Genomic DNA, 26,551 nt, shown 5'->3' with positions numbered 1-26,551 from the left:
ACATATGTTGGGAAACTAAGTCCCCCAACACCACCAAATCCTGTGCTTTGGATGATTTTGTGAGTTTTTAAAAAACCTCATCCACCTCTTCTCCCTGGGTAGGAGGTCTGTAGTAGGGATGTTAAAGACTAGTCGACTATCCAATAAGCACTTGCTTATTGGATAGTCTTTTGACTAGTTGATTCCCTCCCTTTGCTGCCTCTATTATATAGAGGCAGCAAGAGGGGAGAGGGGAAGGGGTACAGAGTTCGGACTAAGGGACATTTAAAAATGTCAGCGCCCGGGAAGATGCAAATGAAGCCCGGGATATTTAAATCCCGGGCTTCATTTGCAACTTCGAATGCCTGCATTAGCCTCCCTAGTTCAAACTAGGGGGCTAGTGTAGACATACCCTTAGTTGTTTACACCCAATTTACTCCCTAAGTTGAACTGCTTGTTACTTTGGTCCAGGCTGCCCATACACGGCTTCATCAATCACAGAAGCAAGGGGTAGGCTGAGTCACCAAGGATCGCTATTGACATTTCCATCTCTCCAATTCTAGTTTTTAATTAGAAAAAAGTTCCAGCTTGTAGCTATCTGCAGAGTCAGGAGTTCCTAAAGATACGTGCGGCATGCGCCTTTCCTGACCATTTCACACTGATGTCGATGAAAAGTCCCTTGTGATCCACCAGCGCTGCAGCACCATCGAGAAGTACCCTTTGTGGTTTATGTACTCCTTGGTAAAGTGGTCAGGTGCTAAGATGAGGATGTGCATTCCATCTATTGTCCCATCAGTTAGGGAACCCCATCACAGCACAGCCCTGCACTGTGGCATCCACATTCCCCAAAGTCAATACCCTCTGTAGTAGAATGGGAGTGATTGCTTTGGCTACTTGTATAACAGAAGCCCCCACTGTAGATTTCCCTACTCTGAATTGACTCCCAACTGACAGGTAGCTGTCTAGTGTTGTAAGCTTCCACAAGGCAACTGCCACATGCTTCTCCACGGTCGATCATAATTATTGTAATAACCCGATCACTCTTCCTATTAACTCACCCTCTCCCTCAAAGACCCAAGAAAAAATAGGAGTTTTGCAGAATCCCTGGAAAGTAGTAAGTGCAGCTGATATTTAATTTAAATAATTTATCTGCATTATGTAATGCTTAGAGACTCCAACAAAGATTGGGTCCCCACAATGAAATGAACTGTAAAATCACACTGTCCTAAGAGCTTACGATCTAAATAGACAAGCTAAAGGATAAGAGGGAAAAAGTACAAAAGGTGAATTAACTTGTCCAGGTCATCAATGACAGAGACAGGAAGAGAGCCATTAGACCATAGTAACCTCCAGCTCCCATAGATATGGATCATCGTCCTCATTCAGTATTCTGACCACATCTCACACCTGTCTTTAAATTCTTCTGTTAGACCCCTCTTCTCCATTACAACAAATTCAAGCTTCTTGCCCTGCATTACTTTCTTCCAGACTACCTGACTTAGTCTCTTTATTATACTGCCTGCCTGATCCTGCTCTCCACCAATTCTACCAGCCTCTATGCTCTGTTTGTATGTTTCTTCCACAGTGGTCTCTGGCCTCTATCATGCCCTCTCTGAACAAGTTCACCAAGCCACCTGTTATCCCCTCTTTCAAATTCTTTGTTGAGGCCCACTTCAATTGCACTGCCTTCAAAAAACAGAGTAAACCAAAATACTTTGTTTTATTTCACATAGAATCATAGAATAATAGGACTGGAAGGGACCTCGAGAGGTCATCGAGTCCAGCCCCCCGCCCTCAAGGCAGGATCAAGCTCCGTCTACACCATCCCTGACAGATGTCTATCTAACCTGTTCTTAAATATCTCCAGAGAGGGAGATTCCACCACCTCCCTTGGCAATTTATTCCAATATTTGACCACCCTGACAGTTAGGAATTTTTTCCTAATGTCCAGTCTAAACCTCCCCTGCTGCACTTTAAGCCCATTACTCCTTGTCCTGTCCTCAGAAACCAAGAGGAACAAATTTTCGCCTTATTTACATACTTTACAAATTGTTAATATAAAAAATCCCTACCCTATAACTTTTAATTCAGAATTATTATAAATTCTTGTCATGAATTTGGTACTCTGAACAAGCCATTGTTAGGATTATTTTTCCCTCTACAGAGCATGAAATACTCTCTCTGAGTTTTGGTTAATGCTGACAATAGAATTTTATACTATTTGCTCTAATTTGAATATTCTAACATTAACAGGTAATAAAAATTTCAGAGACTCAGGTTAGGTGATAATTTAAGGGGGAAAATGGAATAAATTAGCAATAAACAAATGTATTCTGTTTTATTATGATTAAATTGCAAGAGAGACTTACAAAGTGTCAATACACACAGAATAAATTCCTCAAGCTCCATTACTGATATTAGCATACACACACACACAACCCAATGTAACTGTTGGAAAGAATTTCAATGTAATTTTCTGTTAGGGTAGAGAACAAATTATGCATCATTTTTATCAATAACTTTAAGGTTACTGTAGCCGTCAATGTCTTACCTCAGGTGCTCCAGCTATTTTGAGCTGTAACATCCCTTTTCTGTCCTTGTCTTCACTGTTTGAATACTGAATAGTCTGCACTTGATTGAAATCTGCCAGGTGGGTAGGCTGCAGAAAAGCATGTATGAAAAAACGAGACAGTCATAAGAATTGCATAATACCTTAACTTTCTTCTTCATTCCTGATGTCTCACATATGTACAACATTAAACCTCTAAATTACATTAAGCAAGCCTGAGTTAATATCTCCCTGGTATGAATTCTGGTCTCATTAGGACATAACTCTCAACGCACTCTCTTCTATGGATTGTACACCCTCAACATGATAATCATGCCTGTAAGTGAGGAGGGATGAACTAAAGCTAGTCAATACTGTTCTTTATTTGCCTGAAGGGGTCCACATTCACAGTTTGCTCAAAGCCCATGCTTTTTTTGTAAGAAAAAGGTGCTGGTACTCTGGGGCAAACTTGTTGAGCCAAAAAAACAACCAAACCAACCAACCAAACAAACAAAAACAAAAACCATGCGCTGGGGGCCAAAATGCGTGGGAGCTGAAGCGCTGCGCTGGGAGTTGGGGAAAAAAAAATCCAAGCCGCCCTAGGAAAACAGACACACAGGGGAAATCCCATTCCTTTTCTGTGGAGTGGGGAAATAGGTGATGGTACACCATTCCGGGCTGTACTGTCACAAAGAAAGCACTGCTCAAAGTAAAACGTTCTTTGAAGTGCTCTAAGTAGAATTTTCTAAACTGAATATACCACTGATTTCCAAACCTTTCTGTAATCTTTGAATTAAATTAAATGGAAGTTAATATACGTGTGTTATTCCTGTGTGCTTTCTCCAGGCAAGAGGGCATAGGTGTCTGGGTGCCATAACTTAATCAAATTAATTTACTTTAGAGAAAAGCAAAATGCTGCAGTACAAAATAAATGAACTAAATACCAAAACACTTTGGCATGTAGATACAACAAAAATGGTTACAACAACTTTACATTGATAGATGAAAATGTTGAAGAATTTATTTAGCCAAGTAAATATTCTGCTTAAAAGAAGGGTTACAGATGTAAAATATCTAAAAAAAACCTTAGTCATTTAGGTGTCACCATCAATATTTAAGGTTCCTTAAATATTCACAATGCGTACTGAAAGCCAATAAATTCAGAGTTAAGGTCAAAAGTGGCTCTTTATTTCACACTATTGTGTATTCGCCCCATCCCACAGCATGAGTTAATGCTCAAGTAACAGCTTTTACTTTGAATTTCCTGCCTTTTCTTAGTTTGGCTCAAAGATTAGACTTTTCATTCATCTTTGTCTAAAGTCCCATTCACAATAAGCTGTGCCTCACTCCATAGCCTTTCAGACACTCATTGAGACAGGAAAACAGAAGCAGACTTACATTAGAGCCCTTGTCTGTAAGGTAACTGATTCCTTCTTCTGGGCCAATTGCCAGCTCCACTGAAATAATCCAGCTTGACTTTTTATGTAGAAGGGGGTGGCGGAAGGAGATGGTGTCATTTAAAGGGAAAGAGAACAAAATTGTGGACAAAAGCTCTCCACCATCTTTCATTACAATCTTCAATGAAAAATCTTTACAAAGATTTTAGTTCTTGAAAACAACTCAAACCGATTATTAATTTTATTTCTTTCCACGGATTTCAGAAGTTAAACTTTGGCCTTCACAAAAATGTATATTAAATAAAATAATTATTACATCTAAGTCACCATGCTTATCTCAAACTCTCATGCTTTCAAGACACTCATGTAATCAATATCTTCTGTGGTTAATGAAACTTACAAAGAGAGCCCTTTTAATAAAAAAGTGTACTATGTATAGGCAATTAATTGCAGATTTAAACAATGTCAATTACACACATTATACTACAATTCATTCTGCAGTTTACTGTGTTCCTTATACTTACTCCAAGAGCACACTTGAAGCATTCTTTATCAAATCTACATACTGGAGACAGGATCTCAAAGAATTTCAGAATACTTTCTTCTCTATTAAGATTGGCAAACTGTCGAAACGTTTGTTGAATCAGTTTTCTTAGTGTTTTGGCCTGTATAATGAAATATTTAAAGATCACTTAAAAGTCTGTGTTTCTAAAGCTGTGCCAGTGATATTAAACACATCTATTATTTCAATATCAGTACGTTACTCAAATTGCCAATGAAACATAAAAAAATTGATTTTTAATCACAAAAGGATGTAGCCAAACGATAAGGCACTGTTCTGTCTTCCAATTTTACTACACAATACAAAATTGCTCCATATTTACTGATAGCTTTGTTTTACACAGAAAGCACTTAACAATTTGAATTAAAAACATAAGAATGGTCACACTGCATCACATTAGTTGTCCAGATGCTTCAGAGGGAATTAACAGAATAGGGCAATTACTGAGCGATTCTTCCTGTCGTCGAGTTCTAGTTTCTGGAAGTCTGAGGGTTAAGGACACCCAAAGAATGTCCCTGACCACCTTAGTTTATAGGCACTGATGGACCTTTCCTCCATGAACTTATCTGATTCTCATTTGAATGCAGTTATATTTCTGGCCTTCTCAACATCCCATAACAATGAGTTCCACCAGCTGACTATGCATTAGGGATGTTAAATTTAGATTAATTAACTAACTGAATAGTTGATGGGGTTTCCATCGACTACTCTACTTGTCAATAAGGGCCCCAATGCAGCTTGTATGTTTCAAAAGGAAGCCCTGCAGGGAGCATGGGACTCCCTCTGCTGGCTCTGCACTCCCTGCAGTGCCTGAAACTTTGAAATATACAAGAGCCCCAGTGGGCTCCTGTACATTTCAAAAGCAGAATCTCAGCTGAGGTAGCATGAGTGAAGACCGCTTCATCCCAGCTTGCGCCATTTCCCACTCTGCCTCTAACTCCCCGGCTTCCCACAGAGATGGTGCTGGGGGGAACTGGCTTTTAAGCCTCCCCCCTCACTGCCTCTCTCTAATAGTGGCAGCAAGGGCGGGGGGAAGCAACGTGTCACATCACTAGTTGACCATGCGACAAGCTTATACTTACTGGATAGTCAACTACTCGCTTACATCCTTACTATGAATTGTGTGAAGAATTACTTTCCTGTGTTTGCTTTAAACCTCGTTTGATCTCTGATTTTGTGTTATGCAATGGGCTAAATAACACTTCCTTATTCACTTTCTCTACATCATTCATGATTTTAGACCTCCATCCTATTCCCCTTCAGTCATCTTTTTTCTAAACCAAACCATAAAAGACAATCCTCTGCATGAACTATTTTTTCTAAGTTCTTTGTTTGCCCCTACTTTCTGAAGCTCTTACCAATATAAAAAATGTCTTCAACAACTTATGCTTTTAGTACAGTATGAAAAATGTTATTAAGACACCTGACAAATCTTCTATTTTGTACATGCTCATTTATTTGTGCATATACTCTAGGCTAGAAACGGAAATGATCACTTGCACACATAATTTGCATATAGCTCTTTCACACGTGCATATATATTAGAAATGCATGGCCAGTTTTGAAAATTTGTCCCAAAACCTTTTACAACCTCCTACAGAGAGCTAAACCAGGACTCTCTGGTCTGGCAACTTAGGTGGTTCAGCAGGACTATGGATACTCTTGGACCACAGAGTTTCAAGGTTGAGAGCCCAATGTCAGGATGGCTACTGGAAGTCCAACCGGCTGAGATTCCAGTGACAGGGGTGCCGATGGCTCTTCCTCTTTTCCTTTCTCAAAATTTCCCCTTCTGCTTGAGAAGTTACATTAAGTAACATCACAAGAAAGTGATACATTTGAGAGCAGTCTCTATCACACTGGGTAAGGAAGACAGAAGTACAATCCTATTTGGTAAACATTAAATCTCTAATGTCATGTGAATCACTTTTGTGATGAACTCAAACTTCATCAGCTCACATATCTGCTATTTAACTAAATGGCATTTCATGCTACCAAAGAGTGAGGACACCAGCAATTAATAGTTTTCTCATCAAGAGAAAAATGTTTTCATAAAAGCCCATTTGCTACTATACAAGCAAAATAATCATCCACTTTTCAGGTTAATGGAAGCAGGCTAATGGAATCAAATGCTATTTTCATTTTCTCCAATATTTGAAAAACATGCTATTTATGGATCTGAGGAAATATGATTAAGTGAAACTATAATTACCTTTACAGAATCCAGCAAGCTTTTCGGAAAAAATCTCTTTAAGCCAACATCTTTCCTGAAATAAACAAATACTGTTGATCAGAAATCTTATGATACACCCCAGTGATAAGCTCTTAAGAAATGCATTCAAATATACTAGAGACACAAGGTGAATGAAGTAGTATATTTTATTGGACCAACTTCTGTTGATGAGGAGACAAACTTTCAAGCTTACGTAGAAATCTTCTGTAGGTCACGACATCACATCGCTACACCAACACTGCATGCAAATATAATCCTTAGTAAATGTAGCCTGCCAAGCTATAACTTTTCCTATCCTATCCTATCCTATCCTATCCTATCCTATCCTATCCTATCCTATCCTATCCTATCCTATCCCTTTTGCTATATTTTTAGTGATGCCAGTAATGCAAGGACTGCATGACTTGACTTATCCTGTATGAGTTGTCTTTTACAGTAGTATAGTGTGATAAGTAAGAGTTAATATCTTTTAGAAATTAAACCAAATATCCTTAATGTTACTTCAGAAATTATGAAAGACTATGTGGCAAAATCATCAGTTGGGTCAGTACATAGACAGGGTATGTCTCACAGTGCCTAGGTGAGACCTAAAATAGGTCCAAAACTGCAAGACACAGAAACTGACATTTTTGAGTAAGAAAACAGGCCTTCTTGCACCTAACCACAGGTTCTTGCTTTTCCCACATCCAGGAACAAGTCAAGGGGGGCATCAGATGATCTTATTCATACATATTCAAAAGATGTCCCAATATCACCATCCAATCAAGTATATGTACTCACAAAATCTCAGGGTGCAGAAATCTGCTTATGGTTATTAGGGCCTGGGTGGTAATGACACAAAAAAGATTGATAAAAACTATGGGAATAAGGAAGCTTAAGTCTTGAGCACAAGCTCTCTCTTCTTCCTAATTATGTATCTTCTCTTTTCAGGTTCAAGCCTTTACTTTACTTCTAAGTTGCTCTGCTTATAAATGTTCCATACTTCACTTTGCACCAAAGTCCCATAGGTGGAGAGAGAGGCTGGTCCTTTCACGCTTGGTCTTCTGGGAGAAGGGTATGTGAGTATGGTATTATATTAGGTGACTCTATCTGTATGCTTAGATAAGGACAATTTATATAGCCAGATTTTGTTAATGTTATCCTCAGAGGTGATTGACTGAATCTGTTTAATCACTTGCTGTACTATAGTTGCTTCTGTTTTTAAATATAGAAAGATGCCACCTGGGATGGAAAGTGTATTGTTTTAATGGGGCCTGCATGCAATCACAGAGAAGTGCTGTGAATTAATTTCCTATTTTAAATATTTTATTGTTTTAAGAAACACTAAAAACACATTCACTGCACAATATACTGAGAAAGGACTATCATGGAACTGGGAATACCCAATCATACTTACATATCTGTTAGGGCACATCTACACAGCAGTGCAAAAGTCGAATTAAATTACGCAACTTCAGCTATGCCAATTGTGTAGCTGAAGTTGAAATAGCTTAATTCAGCTTTTTGCGCTGTCTACATAGCTGGAAGTCCAAAGGAAGAACTCTCTTCCTTTGACTTCCCTTACTGCTCGTGAAATGAGGGTTACAGAAGTTGGAGTAAGAAGGCCTCCTGCTCGACATTATTTCGAAATAATGGCTTGCTGTATAGACGTGCATTTTGTTATTTGGAAATAACATCAGTTATTCTGAAATAATGTTGCTGTGAAGATGTACTCCAACTGTTTTGTGAGAAAAGCGCTCTTCTGACTTGTAGAACTTACCATAAATGAGGAGTTCCAAGGACCACTAAGCCTGTTACAAGACTGGATTATAATTTGGCTCAATGTCTAACTTTGATGACTATATACTATTGAAACTTATTCTCAGCTTGGCCTATAAATGCACCTTTAACTTTGAATTGCTTTGCTTTTATGGAATAGTTGATGACTTTTCCCTAGCAGCCAATTTCTAGAGCAGGTGAAAGGGAATAGCTTGAGAACTTCCAGATGTGTGTCTCAGCATGAAGGTATCATTGTGCTTCTGCATCTGATCAGCATGTATCAGGTTGTGTCAAACACCACAATCTGCATGAACATTAGCATAAAATTAGGATAAGAAAAAAGGCTTAAGACTGGAAAAAATGTATTGAAAAGGAGTTCTGCCCTAACCTTCTCCAGGGGTAATACAAACTATGCTAAAAAACCGGAGTTTGTGAACTGTTCAGCCCAAGGACCATGTCTAGCTCTTCAACGAACATTCAGGAAAGCCTTCCATGCTGAATGGGAGGTGAAGACAATCATGTGCCTCAAACATCTATATCAAGTATGGGTAGTCTTTTTGTCAGTCTTCAGGTGTTTGAGAGCCAGGCTACACCTGCCAGAGCTCCGGACTTCAGCCCTTTGGTGAGATGGTAAGGCTCCAGGCTTCTACTCTGCTGGGTCAGGGTGTCTTGGGACTTCCACCCTGCAGATTCAAGGGGAGTTCTTAGGGCTTCTGCTCTTTGGGGTGCACCTGTTGGGGCATGAGACTTCAGCCCTGCTCCTGCTTAAGTCTTGAGCCCTGGCAGGTACCTCCTGCAGAGCTGAAGCCTCAACCCCCCGCCTTGTTGGGCAGAAGTTCCTAATCTCATTACCCCACAGGGCAGAAGCCACAAGCTCCTCTAAATACACTGATAGGCAGAATATGGTGAGGACATGGAGGGCTTTCAAGAGCTGCACTTCAACTGTAAAATAGCTGCATATGGCTCACAAGCCACTATTTGGCCACCCCAATCCATACAAGATGATGTCAGGATTCTTACTTTGTGTGTGTGTCATCCCGAAACCCAGAATGTCTGTTATGTCAGAGTGGAGCAATGGCAGCAGCTACAAATACAGAGGAAAGCTTTTTTTCCCCTTTAGAATAGCACCAGGTTCAGTCACCACAGGAACTGCTGGTCAGTTTACAAGTCCATGTTTAAATTCTAAGCCATTCTGACTTTACGAATTATGCCTGTATGGTGTATAGCTACAGTAAAGCACGAATTTACGCATTAACAAGACTCCTAGGCCACTGAGATGTCAGAGGTAACTCAATTACCACCCTCACTCTGTAACTAATTTGCATGCAAGTTTCATTTGTTGTCAGAGGGAGACTGCACAGATCTCCAGCCTATGTCAGAAAATTGCTGCTAGTTAACCTGTCAAGTATATACAACCAGGTAGCTTCCAATGGGCTAAGAAGGAAATAACATACACAGAATTCTAAATCTTCCTTGTGGAATACAAATAGTAAATAATCTTTTGAAGCACCTTCTCTGGGCACTCAGAATGTTATACAATAATTTCATAAAATATATTTAAAAGAATTATAAATCAAAAGTAACAGAATATTCATTCACAGCAGTGAACTCTAGAGTCTGTGCAATGACACTAAGCTAGAAAAGATTATAAAAGTTTCATAAACATTAAGTCCTTTGATGTATTTCTTCTCAAATGCAAATTATGTGCAATTTTATCATTCCATATAGATTTAGATAAACCTGACATGCCATTACTGTCTAAATAATATGCAAAGACATTTTGACAAGGAATACATTAGTTAACATTAAACATTTTACCAAGCAGATTCTGCAAAAATTAAGTTCTTTAAATCAATGCAGCGTTGCCACCATCTTAACACTATTACAGCACATGATTCCCACATTCTGCTACAATAATTTATTTCTAAACTGAATCATATAACAGCTTTTGATTACAGATCTGAGTATGCAGCAAACTGCACACAAACCACCACAAAGAATTTAATGAATAGAAACTCTTAGTCACATTCGCTAACACAGCATATCCTATTTTTAAAATTAGATTTTAAGTCCAATTTTCTTAATTAGTAGAATTTAACATAGAAAGTATGCAGAGTTATAGCGGTCTTCTGTGATGGTAATATGCAACCCTTTTATAAGCAGGAACAAACAAGTATTATGAATTGAAATGTACCCGTAGTCATAGAACCCCGCATGGAAACTCCAGAATAGACGTACGCCTATTCAGGAGAGAGATCAGCCGACAATGCCTTACTCAGACTTTTCAGCCTTACCTTCATTGGCAGCTAGGGATAGTTAATAGCAGTTACTGGTTTATATGGTTATGCTAATAGCTTTATATTTACCATAATCGATGCTCTCCTACCAATGGGAATGATTTGGATATAAACACTGCATTTTCTTTTCAGTGTAAACTTCATTAGGCTTAAGCCATCAAATACAAACTGCAGCCAGTTCTCTGGGCTTCTTGCTATAGAAAATGAAACTTTGTCTTCTGTTAATTTTGTATTTCTATATTTTTCCTGAACACTCCAGTAAAAAAGTTGATACAAAAAAGAGGAAAGTAATATTAGGACAGCATGAAGGAGGACATGCTTCTTAAATTTTTTTTAATGCAGTGGGTGCAGATGTTTTCGTCTCCCAGTTTTGCTGTGTTTACCTCCTTCTCCTGGGTATAGGGATTTACATTTATTAGGGCCAAATTTCTCTTCATTGCAGACTCTTCTGATTTAACTGCTACAGGTCACTCTGAAGTTTGATTCTGTCTCCCTCTTGGAGCTACCTTCCAGTTTTGGTTTCACTGAAAATCTGATCACGGCGAATTTACAATACACCAGACAATGACAGGAAATATGCATTCACATCACATGCAGGGGGATATTTGTTCATGTTCAAATGGTCAAAAAAGTCTGCATCTATTACAAGTGTCTGAGACTGCAATATAACTAGCAAAGAAAAACTCAAAAAAGCAACCTTCACTGCTGTGCAGAGCTATCCCATCCATAGGATGATCCGGGGCAGACACTCCAGGCCCTGCACTTTACAGGGGGAGGAGGGGAGGAGGAAGAGGCGGCCTCTGCGGCAGCCGATTTAACTGTTCTATTGTTGGGAGGGTCCCAGGGGATTATCAGGGTCTGGAGTAGGGTGGCAGCAGAGGTTTCCCTCTCCCGCACACTCACCCGACAGGAGCCAGAGCAGCCCAACAGTGGGAAGCACAGCACTTCTGGTCCCAGGGCTCGCCAATTGCCACTGCTGCAGAGAAGCCCTGGGTGACCTGGCAGAGTGGAGTAGGCTGCTGGGCCATTCCAGTTCCTGCTGTGGTGATTGCAGAGGTGTGGGGGGTGAGAAGAGAGACACCTGCTGCCACCCTGCGCCAGGCCCCATAATGCCCTGGCTCAAGCTGCTTGGGGGAAGGGGCAAAGAGTAAGGGAGCAGAGCATAAATGGAGCAAGAAAGGGGCTTGCGGAAAGGGTGGGGCAGGGTGGAGCAGAGACAGGGCAGGGCCTGAGGCAGGGGGTTGCCCTGGGCCACACACCTGAGACAGTGGGGGTGGGAGTTGCCCCAGACACTGCACCCCCCTAGGGACGGTCCTGCCCCTGGAAGGGTATGAACAGTGTATGCAAATACAGCAGTTACTAACCTTTCTATAACTTCTGTTCTTCACAATGTGTGTCTCATGTCTATTCCACAGTAGGTGTGCATGTGGTGCATGCACAGACACAGTAGATTTAACTCATACTGCTATCTGTTGGGCCTGCTCTAGCGCCCTCTGGGGCTGCGCACTCATATGCCCAGCTAGCTTTGCACCCTTCCTGCTTTCTGGTTAACTCCAACAGAAGAGTAGAAGAAAGGGTTGTGGAAGAGCGATATACAATATGCCTCAAAGAACAACAATTACAAAAAAGATAGTAGCCATTTTATCTTCTTTAAGTGCTTGCTCATGTCCATTCCACATCATAGGACTCCCAAACAGTATATAAAGAGGTGGGATTGGAGTTCATGGACATGTGGACTCCTCTACAAAACTTGGCATCATCCCTAGCCTGCTAACTGTTGGTACAGTGGGAGGAGAAAGTATGTACTGATAACCAGGTTGCTGCCCAGGAGAAGGCCCTAGGACCGAAACAATACTAGATGAAGCTTGAGCTCTTGACGAATTGGTAGAGTGTCCAATTGTTCATAGCACGTATGAATGTAAGAAATGATCCAGGATGATATAATCAGGGCTGAAACCGATAGGGCTTGTATCCTATCTGCTACCTCCACAAAGAGCTATGTGATTTATGGCACAGATTGGTTTTCTCAGTGCAGAAAGTCAGGGCGCATCTAAACTCCAGTGTGCAGAGATATTGCTCCTCTGTGTTCTTCAGTTTTGGGAAGAAAATGGGCAGGAAAATAGCCTGATTACTATAAAATTGCAAGTACACTTTTGGTAGGACCAGTAGGTGGAGATGGAGTTGAACATTGTCCTTAAAGAACACCACATACAGAGGGGCTCTGATGTCAGGACCCTGATTTATAAGACCCTTCTTGTTGAGGTAATCGCTGCCAGGAAGAGGATAACAGGAGAGATACAACATACAGCATGATGCAGCGGCTCAAAAGGAGAAACCGTGAATCTCAATAGGACCATGTTTAGGGTAAATTTGAGGGTAAAGGCCCTCTACACCCTGAAGGAAGCAAATGGACATTTCATGTGAGAAGACTGATTCACCATCCAGCAGATGGTAGAAGGCTGAGAAAGCCAGTAGATGCATCTTGATCAACCAACTGAGAAATGTTTCCACTTGGCTAGGTAAGTTGCCTACTAGATGTTTTTCCATTACCTGGGAATGGAGGGTGGGGAGAGAGAGTGAGAATGTCTGAATGGGGTAGGAGGTATCACATGGCTGGGTTCTGGAGGAGAGGGGAAAGCAGTAGGAACTGAGCTGTCAAAAGATTTCTTTAAATCTCTATTTCTGGGGTAATTTTGTGTGTGTCTGTATTGTTTACAGACAATTGATGACAGGTATTTTGAAAAAAGTTACCAAAATAATCTAAAATGGCATCATAGTGTAATTTTGACAACTAAAATTTGTAGAATTTTAAAATATGGTGTACAGAATTTTAAATTTTTGGCACAGAATATCACCCGGGAGTACTTATATAATCAAATCATTATACAAACTTAACGAAACTATGACGCACATACACACTATTCCTAATTTTAAAAACCACAGAAACCACAGATTTGTTTACTGGGCAAAGGGAAATGAAGCGGCAATTTAAATAATCTCCGCTTCATTTAAATTAAAATGGCTGCTACCCCGTGCTGATCAGCTGTTTAGTCCCTGGCAGGTAAACCTCATCCCACAAGGCAAATGGGGAGGTCGACAAATGCCTCTGATGTCAACTGCAGAGCGTCCAGATTACAGCGCTGTGCTGCCAAACAGCTGATCGGCAGCCATTTAAATTTAAATGAAGCGGTAATTATTTAAATCGCCGCTTCATTTGCCTTTGCCTACAACCCTAATCTACATGGCTCCGTCGACGGAGCCATGTAGTCGAGACGTGCCCACAGTGCCTGATTTTCAGAGATGCCAGCCTCTTTTAGAACTTCAACTAAAGTTAAAAGGGCTGCAAATGAGCACAGTCTCTAAAAGAATCAAGCTCCAAGTGTTTCCAGTTGGAAACAAAAATGGAGGCATTCAAAATGAGACTGCTTTTGAAACTTTGGGCCTATGCAACCTAATCCAAGATCATGCACTGAGTTAGAATTAGAGCTGAGATTAGAAAGCAGGAATTCTTGAGTCCAGACTATATGCTCAGTAGGGTTAGCTCTCTGCCACTCTGTTACTATAACTAATATCCAGATAGCCTCTTTCCCCTGGCATATATGCTTTGAAAGAAGGAAAGTTAACGGTGGAGTATCTAATCTCATATAAATTGGATATAATTGCTGGAAATTATTTTAACCCGTTTAAAAACAACAAAAAAGTATATTTTGTGATGAATCCTAAACAACATGTAATTGCCCTTAAAATAATCTTCTACCCTACCTTCAAGTGGTCCAGTACTGAACGTTTATCTGAATTAGCTCACTTTATCTTATTTTGTTTCAAAATAAAATCTGGAAAGCTGAAACTTTTCTTGTTGCCCGGATCTGTTAACCTAATTTTGCATTACGCCATACACCATGTCTTCTCTAACCCACAAGGGTTTTAGCAGCAAAGCATAATAACTAGTTAGAGGATGTGTTGAAACATTGTACTTCTGAAGCTAATGAAAACAAAATTGACCTTTAAACAGGGTTGCAACAAACATCAATTGTCTCCTTTGGAACTGAATGCAAAGCTTCTCAAGCACTCTTCAGATTTGGACCGAAGCCATCAACTATGAAGCATGATTAAATCAACAAATTAGATTTGCTATCAGGAGGCTTCTTGGACATTTTAAGTTTTGGAATATGTGGTGGACTCATTACATGTTTATTAACCACAAGATCATAACTCAGTAAAACAACACACTTAGCAGAAGCAAAAGGAAAATAAACCCTTAGATTTTAAATTCCAAGTAGCTGGTAAGTAATTAAAGAACTCTGTGTAAATAAGCCCTGTGACTGATTAATCCAATTGTACATAGAAAATCCATTTTTGTACAAAGCATTGTTAAATCTGTAGAACTAAACTAATTTATCCCACACACACTAACAGAATACAGATGACTGAAACCCATGGTACTATGTATCAGAAAGATTAAACTGTTAACCCAATTTGTTTTAGTCCAATAGTGGTAAATGAGCTCTCACCACATCTATAGATGCAAAGGTTTTACGATTTCACACTTTACTTTAGATACAATAAAAATAACAGTCTTACTATCATGACTATCGTGAAAAATGGCAGCAGTGATGCCTTCTCACTAAACTGGATTTCATTTTCCTATACAGGAAGCCCTCACCATACGTGGTTTTGGTATCTGTATTTCTCATATTCGCAGTGCACTGCGCTGCAACAGCCCAAGCACATAACACAGCATGATGATACTTTTTTAGTGCACTCTAGTAAAAGAGCTGTACAGAACCAGGAAATTTCACTGAGAATATGACACTGTGACACATAATCATAGACATAAATATCACGAGAATCACAATTAATCCCTATTGCATGTGGTCACTGCCAGAAACTAGAGGTGGTGGAAAAAATGGTTCTTTTGTGTTGGGAACATCCCTCCCCTCTGTATTCGTGGATTTTGCCAGTTGCAATGATCTTAAGAACATATCCCAGGGAATGGCAAAGGCCTCCTGTACAAGCGACAGCTGAAACCTCAAATTGAAATGCAATACTTACTCTAAAACTTCATAGTTGGACTTCTTTTCTAGTGCATTGCCTCTCATTTCCCAGTAGGATCTCCTAAAATCAGAGAAAAAAATATTTGCAAGCAATAATTAATGGATGAGTCAGCACAAATCTACAATAAGTGGAGCTAACACTAAAAACCATTTGCAGACTAGCTTAAAATGCATGTTCATTGACAATAATATTACACTACACCAACAGAATAGTCATTAGTTTATTACAGTATTTTTCAGACACAAGACATCCCAGGGTGTTACTCTGAATAGCAAAATACTAGTAGCACCACAATGAGCATGAAGACAAATCATACAGCCATAATGTGGTTGGCAAAAATATCTGAGGGTATGTCTACACTACAAAGTTAATTCAAAATAGCAGCTGTTATTTCGAATTAACTTCAATAGGGTCTACATATGCAAACTGCTATTTTGAATTTAATTTAATAAGCGGAGCGCATATTTTGAATTTGGTAAACCTCATTCTACGAGGAGTAACGCCAAATTCGAAATAGATAATTAGAATTAAGTGCTGTGTAGACACTTAATTCGAAATAGGGGGCCTCCAGCCCTTCCCAGTTTCCCCTGGTGGCCACTTTGGGCCAAACCAGGAAAACTCCTCTCCTCTCCCCCAGCCCTGGGGCATTTAAAGGGGTAGAGTCTGGCCACTGAGCAAGTGAGAGAGCCAGGCCTGCCAGCAGCCGCAGCCCCTCACCCAGTGGCCGCACAATGGCAGCCAGTCGTCCCCTGCCCAGTCCCCCAGCACCCAGGGGCCAACCAGGGGCCGTAGACGGCGCATGCCCGCCTGGACTGGTGTGGAGATCATGGACCTCACTGACGTATGGGGGGAGGCCCCCAATGTCCATGATCGCTGCACCAGTTGGAGGAATGCCGCCGTCTATGGCAGCATAGCAGCCACAGTGGCCCACAAGGGACACAGGCGCACCCAGGAACAGGTGCACCTGAAGTAAAGGAGCTCAGGCAGGCGTACGCCAGGGCCACCAGGGGTAGCGCTGCAGCAGGGGCTATCACCTGCCCCTACTTCCCCGCCCTTGACCGAATCCTGGGGGACTGGGCAGTCCGTGCCAGCCCAGGGGGCAGCGAGCTGGGAACTGAGGGCCCTGACCCGGGTGCAGCAAAGGGGCCACCACCAGCTGTCCCGGCACCGGAGTCGGCAGGGTCATCCAGGGAGGCCATACCAGGTAAGTGCCAGCACTGTCCCCTATCTAGGGGGGAGGCAGGGAGGGAGATCAGGGACCGTGAGCGTTGGCCATGCCTCCCACGGATTACACAGCCACCTGTGCACGTGCCATGCCACCCTTGGGCAGGTGGCTCCAGCTGCGTGCTGCACCGGGGCCGTGGCCTGATAGCCACATGTGTGTGAAGAGACCCGACACGCTCCCGATCTCGGTGACATCTGACGACGAAGCAGCATGCCCTCCCTTCACACCCCCCCTCTACACAGGGGCAGGGGATATCTCCCCCCGGCCCCGGCCGCACTATACACAGGGGCACGGGTGCGGTCTCGGGGCAGCTCCCACTCCCGGGCAGAGCCGGACATGCTGATGACCATGGCCTCTATGCAAGCACATTGGCTCTGACGGTGCAGGGCACGGTCGCCCTCATCTCACGGGGGGGGGGGGCATCATCCACTGGGTCCCCAGGGAGAACTGACCACTTCTCTTCTTTCTCTACAGCCGCACCAGCTAGTTGTGCAGGGCGCATCACCCCACCCGGGACATGCTACCGCACCCGCGGCCTCAGCAGGACCAGCACCATGCGGCAGGAGTACAGAGAACAGCACCTGCAGGCCCTGCGAGCCCAGACCCGGATCATGGAGCAGCAGGCGCAGGACGACCGGGGAGTTCCAGCAGGAGCTGCTTGCCCAGGGTCGTGCCTTCAGTCACCATCTGCAGGCCCTGGTGCAGAGTGTGCTGCCCCATGCCAGTCCTGCGCCTGCTGCCCCCCCAGCTACTGTTCCTCCTCCCACCTCTTCCTCCTCAACCTCCACATCCTCCTCCTCTACACCCCCCCCCATCTCAACCTCTGCACCCTTCTCCCCAGCCCCCTGGAGACACCGAGGCCCTCTCCCCCACAGTGCTGGGAGGCAGTTGGCCCGGCGAGACCCACACCCCTGAGCGCTGAGCTTCCCCTCCCCCTTCTTCCCCTGGCTTCCCCCTTCCAGCTCCCTCCTCCAAGTTTTCCCCCTCTCCTCTCCCACCCTTTCTCCTCCGTTCTCCCGCTGCCCATCCCAATCTCCCCAGACTTTCATCCCTCCCCAAGTTTTGTTAAACAAACAAAGTTTGTATTTTTGAGACAAAAGTGCATTTTTTTTTCCATCAGGAAGGGGGGGCTAGGGAAGGGTAAGTGGAAGGACGAGAGGGAGGAATGGGGCACAAACCCCCAGTGGGGCAGACCAGGGAGACTGTTAGCGCTCCTCGGAGTGGAAGCTCTCCCGCAGGGCCCTCTGGATCCTGACAGCCCCTCAATGGTCCTGCCGAATGGCAGCCTGCAGACAATGCAGCCAGGCTGCTGGCAACGTGGCCACGAGACGCAGCCGAGTCCCCAGGGGCAGGTCTAGTTCCATGTTGCAGAGTGCCGTGGTGTCTCGACTGAGGGCAAGCAGAGCACTCCAAGACACAAATGCTTTGCTGTCCCCTCAGCGAGGTAGACCAGCAAACAGAGAAACCTGAGAACTGTCTGTCCAGGATGGGGGGTAGGGTCCCTTTAAGCCCAGACCTCAGATAGTTTGATGCAGCAGCCCCACACACTAAGTTCGAATTAGAAAAACGCTATTTCAAATTAGTTTTTGTGTATAGCTGCGTTATTTCAAATTAGCTTATTTCGAATTAACTAATTCAAAATAAGTTAATTTGAAATAGCACTGTAGTGAAGACATACCCTGAGAGTAGAAATGAAAGAAAAGTGCCCAGGACAGTGGGTTGTTATATCCATTATATTATCTTAAAAAAAAAAAAAGTGAATAGAATTTTCACATTTTCAAGACTGCTAAGGCTAGCAGAAAATCCTTCATGCCTTACCCACAATACCCACATCTTCGCTATTGGTATTTTTATTAATGGCAGTCCTAATTCTGTCTCCTCTCTGAAAATTACTGTTCAACCTGCACTTTTTCCCTTTGCTCTCTATCACTTAATTTGCCATTCATGTCTTAATTATCTTGTTACTCTCTCAGTCTTGCTGTGCAAGACAATAGTAGAACTATAGCAATCATGGCAGCCCTGAGATTCTCCATAAAACAGAGAAAATTCATTTCAAAAGGTTTAAAGGGTAGCTGTTTCAAGATTCTCAAATCTGGTAAACAGAGTATCTCAGGTGTTCATGTTTATGTTTTAAATGGAAAGGCTAAACAAAATATCAGTGCAACTCACAAGATCAGTTCATATGCTCTTTCTGAAACTATATTCTACAAAAACAATTTGCATATTAAATTAGCATATTAAAAATCTTCAACATCAAATGCAGAGAAAAAAAGCAGCATTTTATTTTTAATTAAAGTCTTCATCTATAGTATTAATAGAAATATGACAACATGACACTATTAGCTAGCAAATGCACTGCAAACTTATTTTATTTTGAATATTCCAGTTTAGTATTTGGCCTCTGAAACATTTATTTAGTTGCAAATATGCACCAAATAAAATCAATATAAAAACATAGTTAATTGATCTGTAAAATTGACCTGTAATTTACAAACAATTAGGAATTAATACAATATATTCAGATGTTTTTTCTTCAAAATAAATTAGTTTTCATAATCTCTAATAATATTTTACTTAAAATAAAATATTTTAAAATATTTAAATATGAATTAAACAGCTGCAAAATTCACGTATACAGTATAGCAGAAACAAAATATGCAGTTTCCAACTTACCGGATTTCAAGACAACCTAGCTTCAAAGCAATTTCCTGGTCCACTTGATCTGCTATTTCTAACATATAATCATTTTTCACCTATGGTAAAATAAGTAGTTTTGTGTCATATAAGGATAATGTCAATGTTACTGAAGATTGGTTCATTCATCCACCATATTAACTATACACTTGAAGATTGTCCAAGTAACTTCGGATATATCTTTATTGTAGGTGTAAATAATCTCGGTGGGTATCAGCATATAAACAAAAAAAAAAACCCCACTTTCTTATGTTTCTTATCTGCATATATGAACTGAATGCTTGTATGCAATCTCTTTCTTGAGAAATTTTGATTGCAGTTTGCCACATCTGCGTCTGTTAGATTAGACTTTCCGAGTTAGAACAAAAATAATCACACAGGGCCAGAATGTCATAGCTGTGACATTTGTACTCACAATTAATGTGACTGCATGCTCAGTTGTTATATACACGCATATCTATGAGCCACTTACACAAGTGCCTAGTAATTTTACATGTGCAATCACAGCAACTATGCATGTACACTAGACATACATGCCAACTTATGGGTAATAAACATGTAGAAAATTGTGAAAATCTGACCCACAACATCCACGTAAAGAAGCATTTGAAATAATTAAGTAGAGTCGGTATGTGATCATCTATGCAGTCATCACACTTTCAGCCAAAACTAATATTTAAAGAAGTCTTTTACACTGGAATAAAGCAACTATACACAAGCACTATTCACACAAAGATATACACACATCTTACATAAAAAAGAACAGAACTCAACAAATTATGGAATCCTCTCTCTCTGTTTTATCCCCTTATTCACAGCTACTGTCTGTCACATCACTGATGTAATACAAATTCTCTTTTGTAGTATGAGGTGGTGCCATAGTTGTATGCATCTTTCAGTTGTGGCAGTTACATTATTCAATTCATTTGCATGATAAAACTACGTAACAGGGAAGCTGATATCCCATAAAGGGGACTTCAACATTATGGGCGCAATTATGTGAAAGAGAGCTCATTGGTGGTTAAATGTTAAGAAATACTTAAGAATAATGATTAAAAAGCACCCATCCAACATTTATCAATGGCTGAAGTTCAACCTTAACAATACAGAATATGCTGGGAGGTAAAGAAAAACACTTCAAAGCACTGGTGAAATAGTACATTCTCTACCAGTCAGAAACATACTCTTTAATTACATTGTCTGAGTTCTGGGGGTGCTTCTCAATTCAGCATCAGCAAGCTCTCACACAGATGCATTCCTAGAAAACATGACTGATTACCTCAGAAGGCTAGTGATTATCCTCAGCAAGGATAGGATGCATAGGACTTTATAGTAAGAGCTTTTGACAGTTTATGTAAAAATTGTAGAACTGCAATCTGTTTAGGCTTGAAAGCATCAGCCCCAAAAGACACTGCATTCCTGGTAAATGCAGTCACATGACTTCTCAGCAACATTAATACAAAAAACACCTCTTCCTTGTTCTCCCTTCACTCCACTGGCCCTCTGTAGAGGTCTATGGCAAGTTCCGCGGTCTCCATCCTTGTTCAAGCCTCTAAGCTGCCTGGGTTTATCTCAACAATAAGACACCCTCATCAGCTCCACAACTAAGGAAAAACGAAGGTGTCTACATCAAAAGACAAGTATAGGAGACATTTTTTCTCAAGTGGACGGTTGGAGTTGGTCCGGTTCCTGAAAAAGAGAAGGTGGAGGGAGGGCTAGAAAGGGGGTAAAATTGGGGATGCTGAAGGGGTTGCTCTGCATTGGGGGTATTCACTGGAGGTTGGGACCAGGCCACTTCCTGTCTTGGTGGCAGATGCAAGCCCGGGATGCAGTGATAGCTGTCAGTCAGTAGCTCCCTCCAGAACCCCTCCCCAGGGATGGGAGCCAGTGCCTTGGTGGATGGGATCCAGCAACTGTGGATGCAGAGGAATGGACTGATCATCTGTGGCTGCAGGGGTGGGACCAGCAGGAAGTGGACCCATCAGGGCTCTTTCTGAGCTGCAATGTCTGCTCTCCAAAAATCTTGGGCATTTCCTGTTATTTGAAAAATCCATCCGGACAGAGGATGGAAGCTCAGAAAAAGAAACAATGGGGAAAATCTGGATGTAACATAACTAGGCTGGACCCGGACTATGGAATTAACTCTCCAAGGCAATTTAAGTGACAATACACTTCACTATTTTCCAGTTCATTGTAGCTCTCTCATGAAGTGCTTTTCCACTAAGCAACAGAGCACATTAGCTTTCAAAGAGCTAAGCATACACACCTGCTATATCTTTACCCTCTGGGGAGGAATAGAGAAGAACACCTCACAACAAGAGCTAGTTTCATAGGCTGCATATACACTAAGAATTTCCTGAATTTCTTCAGATCACTGTAGCTCCCGTAGCAATAGCTATAGTGGGAGTCCTAGGGTGGGCAAGACAGCTCTTGGTATTAAGACAATAAAAGATATTACTTCACCTACATTGTTTCATTACAGCATATTTGAGAAGGTATGGCTGGAACTCCATGTTGCCGCTTTACATATGTCAATGAGCGATACTTCATGAAGCGAGGCTATCAGAGCTGCATTGGCTCTGGCAGAGGGGGCCCTCACATCTTGATGATAGGGGACATGAGGTGCCTTGTAACACAACAAGATGCTGCCTAAAATCCACCTAGAAATTATCTGAGAAGAGATTGCTTTCTCCTTCATCCATTAGGTGAGTTTCTAAATAATTTTATTCTCTGTAGGTAGAATGACAACTCCCAACATACATTCAATGAATGGAGTCTCCTATTCTCACTACAGGTTGTAACTCCCTAAACGGGACTTTCTGGTTTGGTAATGTCTGTGGCTGTTACTGCACCGGAGATCCCCAGGGAGGTGGGGGCAGGAGCCCCGTGGCAAAGAGAACCAGTGGTGCAGCCAGAAGCCCTGGGATAGAGCAGTCTGGTGGCGTGGCCAGGAGCTTCACGGTAGGGGACTACAATCACGAGATGGGTGAAAATTGAATGGTTGTCAATTAGAGGGTGGCAAACTTTAATTGGTGTCAAGTGTATTTGTAGGGAGCTATAGGAAAGAACTGAAGTCTTCAGAGTGAGCAGACTGTTGCTACACTTCAGAGGTGAAAGCACCGTGTGGAACTGGGGTCAGCGGGGGACAACCCCACTGATCCCAGACTTTGTGCGGTGCTGCCGCTTTGAAATGCCACGGGGAGCCCAGTGTCAGGCTCCCCACGGCGTTTCAAAGCGGCAGCGCCGAATGGAGCCCGGAATCAGGGGAATCCCCAGCTGGCCTGGACTGCACGCAGTGATGTCGCTTTGAAGCGCTCCTTCCTCAAGCAAGGGGCGGGGGGGGGGGGGGGGAACGGACAGGGAGAACAACTAGTTGACTATCCTGTCGACTATCTGATAAGCATTTGCTTATCGGATAGTCAACTAGTCCTTCACATCCCTACCATGAAATCATGTAGCCCCCATTCATGATTGACTGAGAAGTGTCTATTGAGGCTATTTGCTAATATATTGTGTATTCTTGTGAGGTGTATTGCTAGTAGGGTAAAGTGATCATCAATACACCAGTTTCATTGTCTCTATGCACAGAGAGGGTAGACCTTGCTCCCCTGGCTTGTTGATGTAAAACAGTGTTGTCTTGTTATCTTAACCAAGGGATTGTTTGAGTACTAAGAGTGCTTTGCAGGCCTTGTAGACAACTATCAGCTCTAGGAGGTTTATATGCAAACTAGACTTGCAAGAAGCTCATATTCCTCATGTTGTGTGTTTATCCAGATGGATCCTTCATCCTAAGAGGGAGGTATCTATAATCAAAGTTTTCGGGGAAATCGGGCGGTGGTTTGAATGAAAGGAATTACCATGCACACACATTCCCAACGCTTCCAACAAGCTAGAGAGTACTGCATACCAGAGTGGTGTGAAAATGTGACTAACTTGTTGTCCATATTATGTTCATTTGGCACTTATGCTGTCCGGAGCTAAACCTGTAGATAGAAAAGCCGAACTCTGATAAACGGTGGAACATAGATACAGAACACCATGTGATTTAGTAGGAGAAAGCATGAATGAACTGACATCTGTTGGCTCTGAGTTTACTAATTAAATTAGAATCTGTCCCGAGAGGCAAACTCTACCTCGGACAGAGACTAGAATTGCTCCAATAAATTCTATGAGCCACTTTTAAACTGAAATGGACATCTCTGTGATACTGAAAACTGAGAAAAGATGTGGTTGAAGCCAGTTACTTCTGATGAAATTTTCCTGTTAACAGCCACTTGTCTAGATAATGAAAGACTGTTGAGCCAGGGCCTGTCCATTACTGGCTCCCAAGCTGTGACCCTTCCTGCCATTGCACTGCTCTCTCTCCTCCAATGGCAGCTGAGCCCAAAGATGTTGCTTCAGGGATCAAGCAGGGGTTGTCTGGTGCCATGCAGCAGCAGTGGTTGGACTCTCTTGCCCCCATGCTCTCCACAGTAGTAGGAACCATGGGGAAGCAGAATAGGGTTGCCAGATGTCTGGTATTGACCCGGCCAGTCCGGTATTTTCGCCTCCTGTCGGGTAAAAAAATTCAGAAAATACCAGACACCTAAAATGTCCAGTATTGTCTGATTTTTTCCCTGCCTGCAGGCGAAAATACCGGTCACCTGGCAACCCTACAACACACTCAACAACTGGGCCCAGCCCTGCGTCCCCCCCCCCCCCCCCCCCCCGCTTACCTGGTTCCACAGGGAAGCTCCCTTCTGGCTTGACCAAGAAAACAGGATGGCCACTGGCAAAAAACCTAAAGACCTGAGCAAGGGGAAGCAATGCCTTCCCTGGGTCTTAGTGCTCAACCGCTTCTCTTCCTATCCCTATTCTGACTCTGCATGCAATTAACGGGGCCATGCTGTTTTATTTATTTATTTAGCTTAACTCTTGGGGTCCTTTTTTTCTCAACAACTTTGGGGCCCCCCCTTTTTTTTCCCCTTCAACAGAATTTTGGTGGTGGTGGTGGGTGGGTGGGGGTGTGTATTCGTTCGGTATTTTTGTTGAAACCATCTGGCAGAAGTGCAGTCACTCCGTGTATTCTGCTTTCTCTGCTGGGAGTGTGTGGGGACAGGAGGGGAACAGCTGCCACACTGCGGCACCACGCCCTCTGGTGATCCCTGAAGTCGCATCCTTGGGGCTACAGGATGCCATGGGGTACAAGGTGGGGCAGTGGTGGAAAGGGTCAGGGTTCAAGGGCTGGTTACTGATAGGAACCCCCAGGAGTCCTGGGCCAGATTATGTAATTGCTCTGGCTGGGGATAGCCCACAGGCTGGGAGTTTGAGACCCCTGTTCTACCCTAACTAGAAAGGGAAAGAAGGAACCAGAAAGAGACATGTTTTCATTTAAGTTTGATGTTATGATTAAGAAATATTCAATTTCATACATTAGAACCAAAGGGGGAAACTGTGTATTTACCTATAAAATCCACATAAAAACTGAATTGAACATAAAAACAAACTAAAAAGAGACCAAAAATCAAAAAGGAAACAAAGATGCAAAATTCTTGAAAAGCAATCTTTGGGAAAAGGCAGTATAAGATGAAACTTCTGAGATAAAGGACACAACAGCGAACAATGAACACGTCATAGAGAGCTACTTAAAAATAAATCCTGTTGCTCTACAAATTTACAAAATGCTTCACAATTAATATGTTCCTTCTTCCAAAGAACTTACTTACAGTCTAAGGTTCTGATCCAAAGAGAATCAATCTTACCATTGACTTATATGTGACCTGAAGTGCATCTATATTCCTACCAGCTAGAAATAAACTACATACAAAAAGGCTAATATTCCAACTCTATGTCGAGAGATGTCTACTTATGGTGCTCTCTTCTCCAATATAGAAATAACCATAATTTTTCTCTTGTGAGTAGAAATATCTCTGCTCGTTTAATATCTCTGCTCTCTCCATTTTATTTCTAATATCGAGTATGAACATAAGACATTTTCTCCTCTGACTCGGTTTTTTTTTTAGACTGGCTGATGGTGAAAGGCAAAGACAGGAAGCATGCTCAAGGTATTTAAAAAACTGTAGCTAAGAACTTAAAATATTGGCTGTGTGTTGCACAATACAATTTAATAAAGAAACAAAAGTTCAAGGGAAGAGACCTAATAAGGTCATTTAAAGCATGCCCCACGAACTGGTGGAATATTTTTCTTATAGTATATTGCCATGCTTTCTCCACTTATTGTCATTATTAGAAATGTAATGAACATATGTTCAGTGCTGTGCAAAATGAAGAGGACAGTCCACAGCCCTGAAGAACTTGCATGTTAAAAGACACATACATTCCTCTCATCTGAGGAAGTGGGTTTTGCCCATGAAATATCATGATAGTATATATATTTTGTTAGTCTCTACGGTGCTACAGTACTACTCATTCTTTTAAAGTTACAGACTACCCCTCTGAGACATACATACGGCACAGTGCACTGGCAATTTCAGGAGGAGAAAACAACATGAGGATTTTTATATGATGGTTATCATCATTATGAAGAGACAATTTATGGGTGTTGTGATAGTTTTACCTGTCAACAGTTTCCATCACTTCTTTTCAGAGACTGATCAACAGACACTATCAATAACTCTCTTCCTCATATTTAGCATTAATGTTATTTCTCTTAAGTTTACCCCCCTTGTTTTTATTTGTATTCTCAACCATTCCCTTCTAGGTGTTGACACTATTCAAGAACGCCTTTAGACAAAGCCATGTGAAACTAATAACCAAGAAGCAGTTTAGAAGAGAAGGAAAATGCTGATTTGCAGAAACATTCTTGT

At 42.0% G+C, this 26,551-nt stretch overlaps 1 protein-coding gene across 18 annotated transcripts in view; it reads right to left on the bottom strand.

Annotated features, from left to right (window-relative positions):
- PTK2 (protein tyrosine kinase 2) overlaps nt 1-26,551 on the bottom strand; it is a 330,274-nt gene that overhangs the window by 125,648 nt on the left and 178,075 nt on the right. For all 18 annotated transcript variants that reach the window (XM_075920049.1, XM_075920046.1, XM_075920048.1 and 15 more), the window contains 6 exons: nt 19,725-19,804; nt 15,824-15,886; nt 6,696-6,750; nt 4,449-4,589; nt 3,926-4,003; nt 2,531-2,638 (listed from right to left, as the gene is read on the bottom strand). In XM_075920049.1, the coding sequence (XP_075776164.1) occupies nt 2,531-2,638; nt 3,926-4,003; nt 4,449-4,589; nt 6,696-6,750; nt 15,824-15,886; nt 19,725-19,804 (525 nt within the window). The remainder of the gene's footprint in view (nt 1-2,530; nt 2,639-3,925; nt 4,004-4,448; nt 4,590-6,695; nt 6,751-15,823; nt 15,887-19,724; nt 19,805-26,551) is intronic.

Source organism: Pelodiscus sinensis, chromosome 2 (assembly GCF_049634645.1).
Source record: "Pelodiscus sinensis isolate JC-2024 chromosome 2, ASM4963464v1, whole genome shotgun sequence".
Taxonomy (NCBI): Eukaryota; Metazoa; Chordata; order Testudines; family Trionychidae; genus Pelodiscus; species Pelodiscus sinensis.
This window is presented reverse-complemented; position numbering and strand designations above follow the sequence as displayed.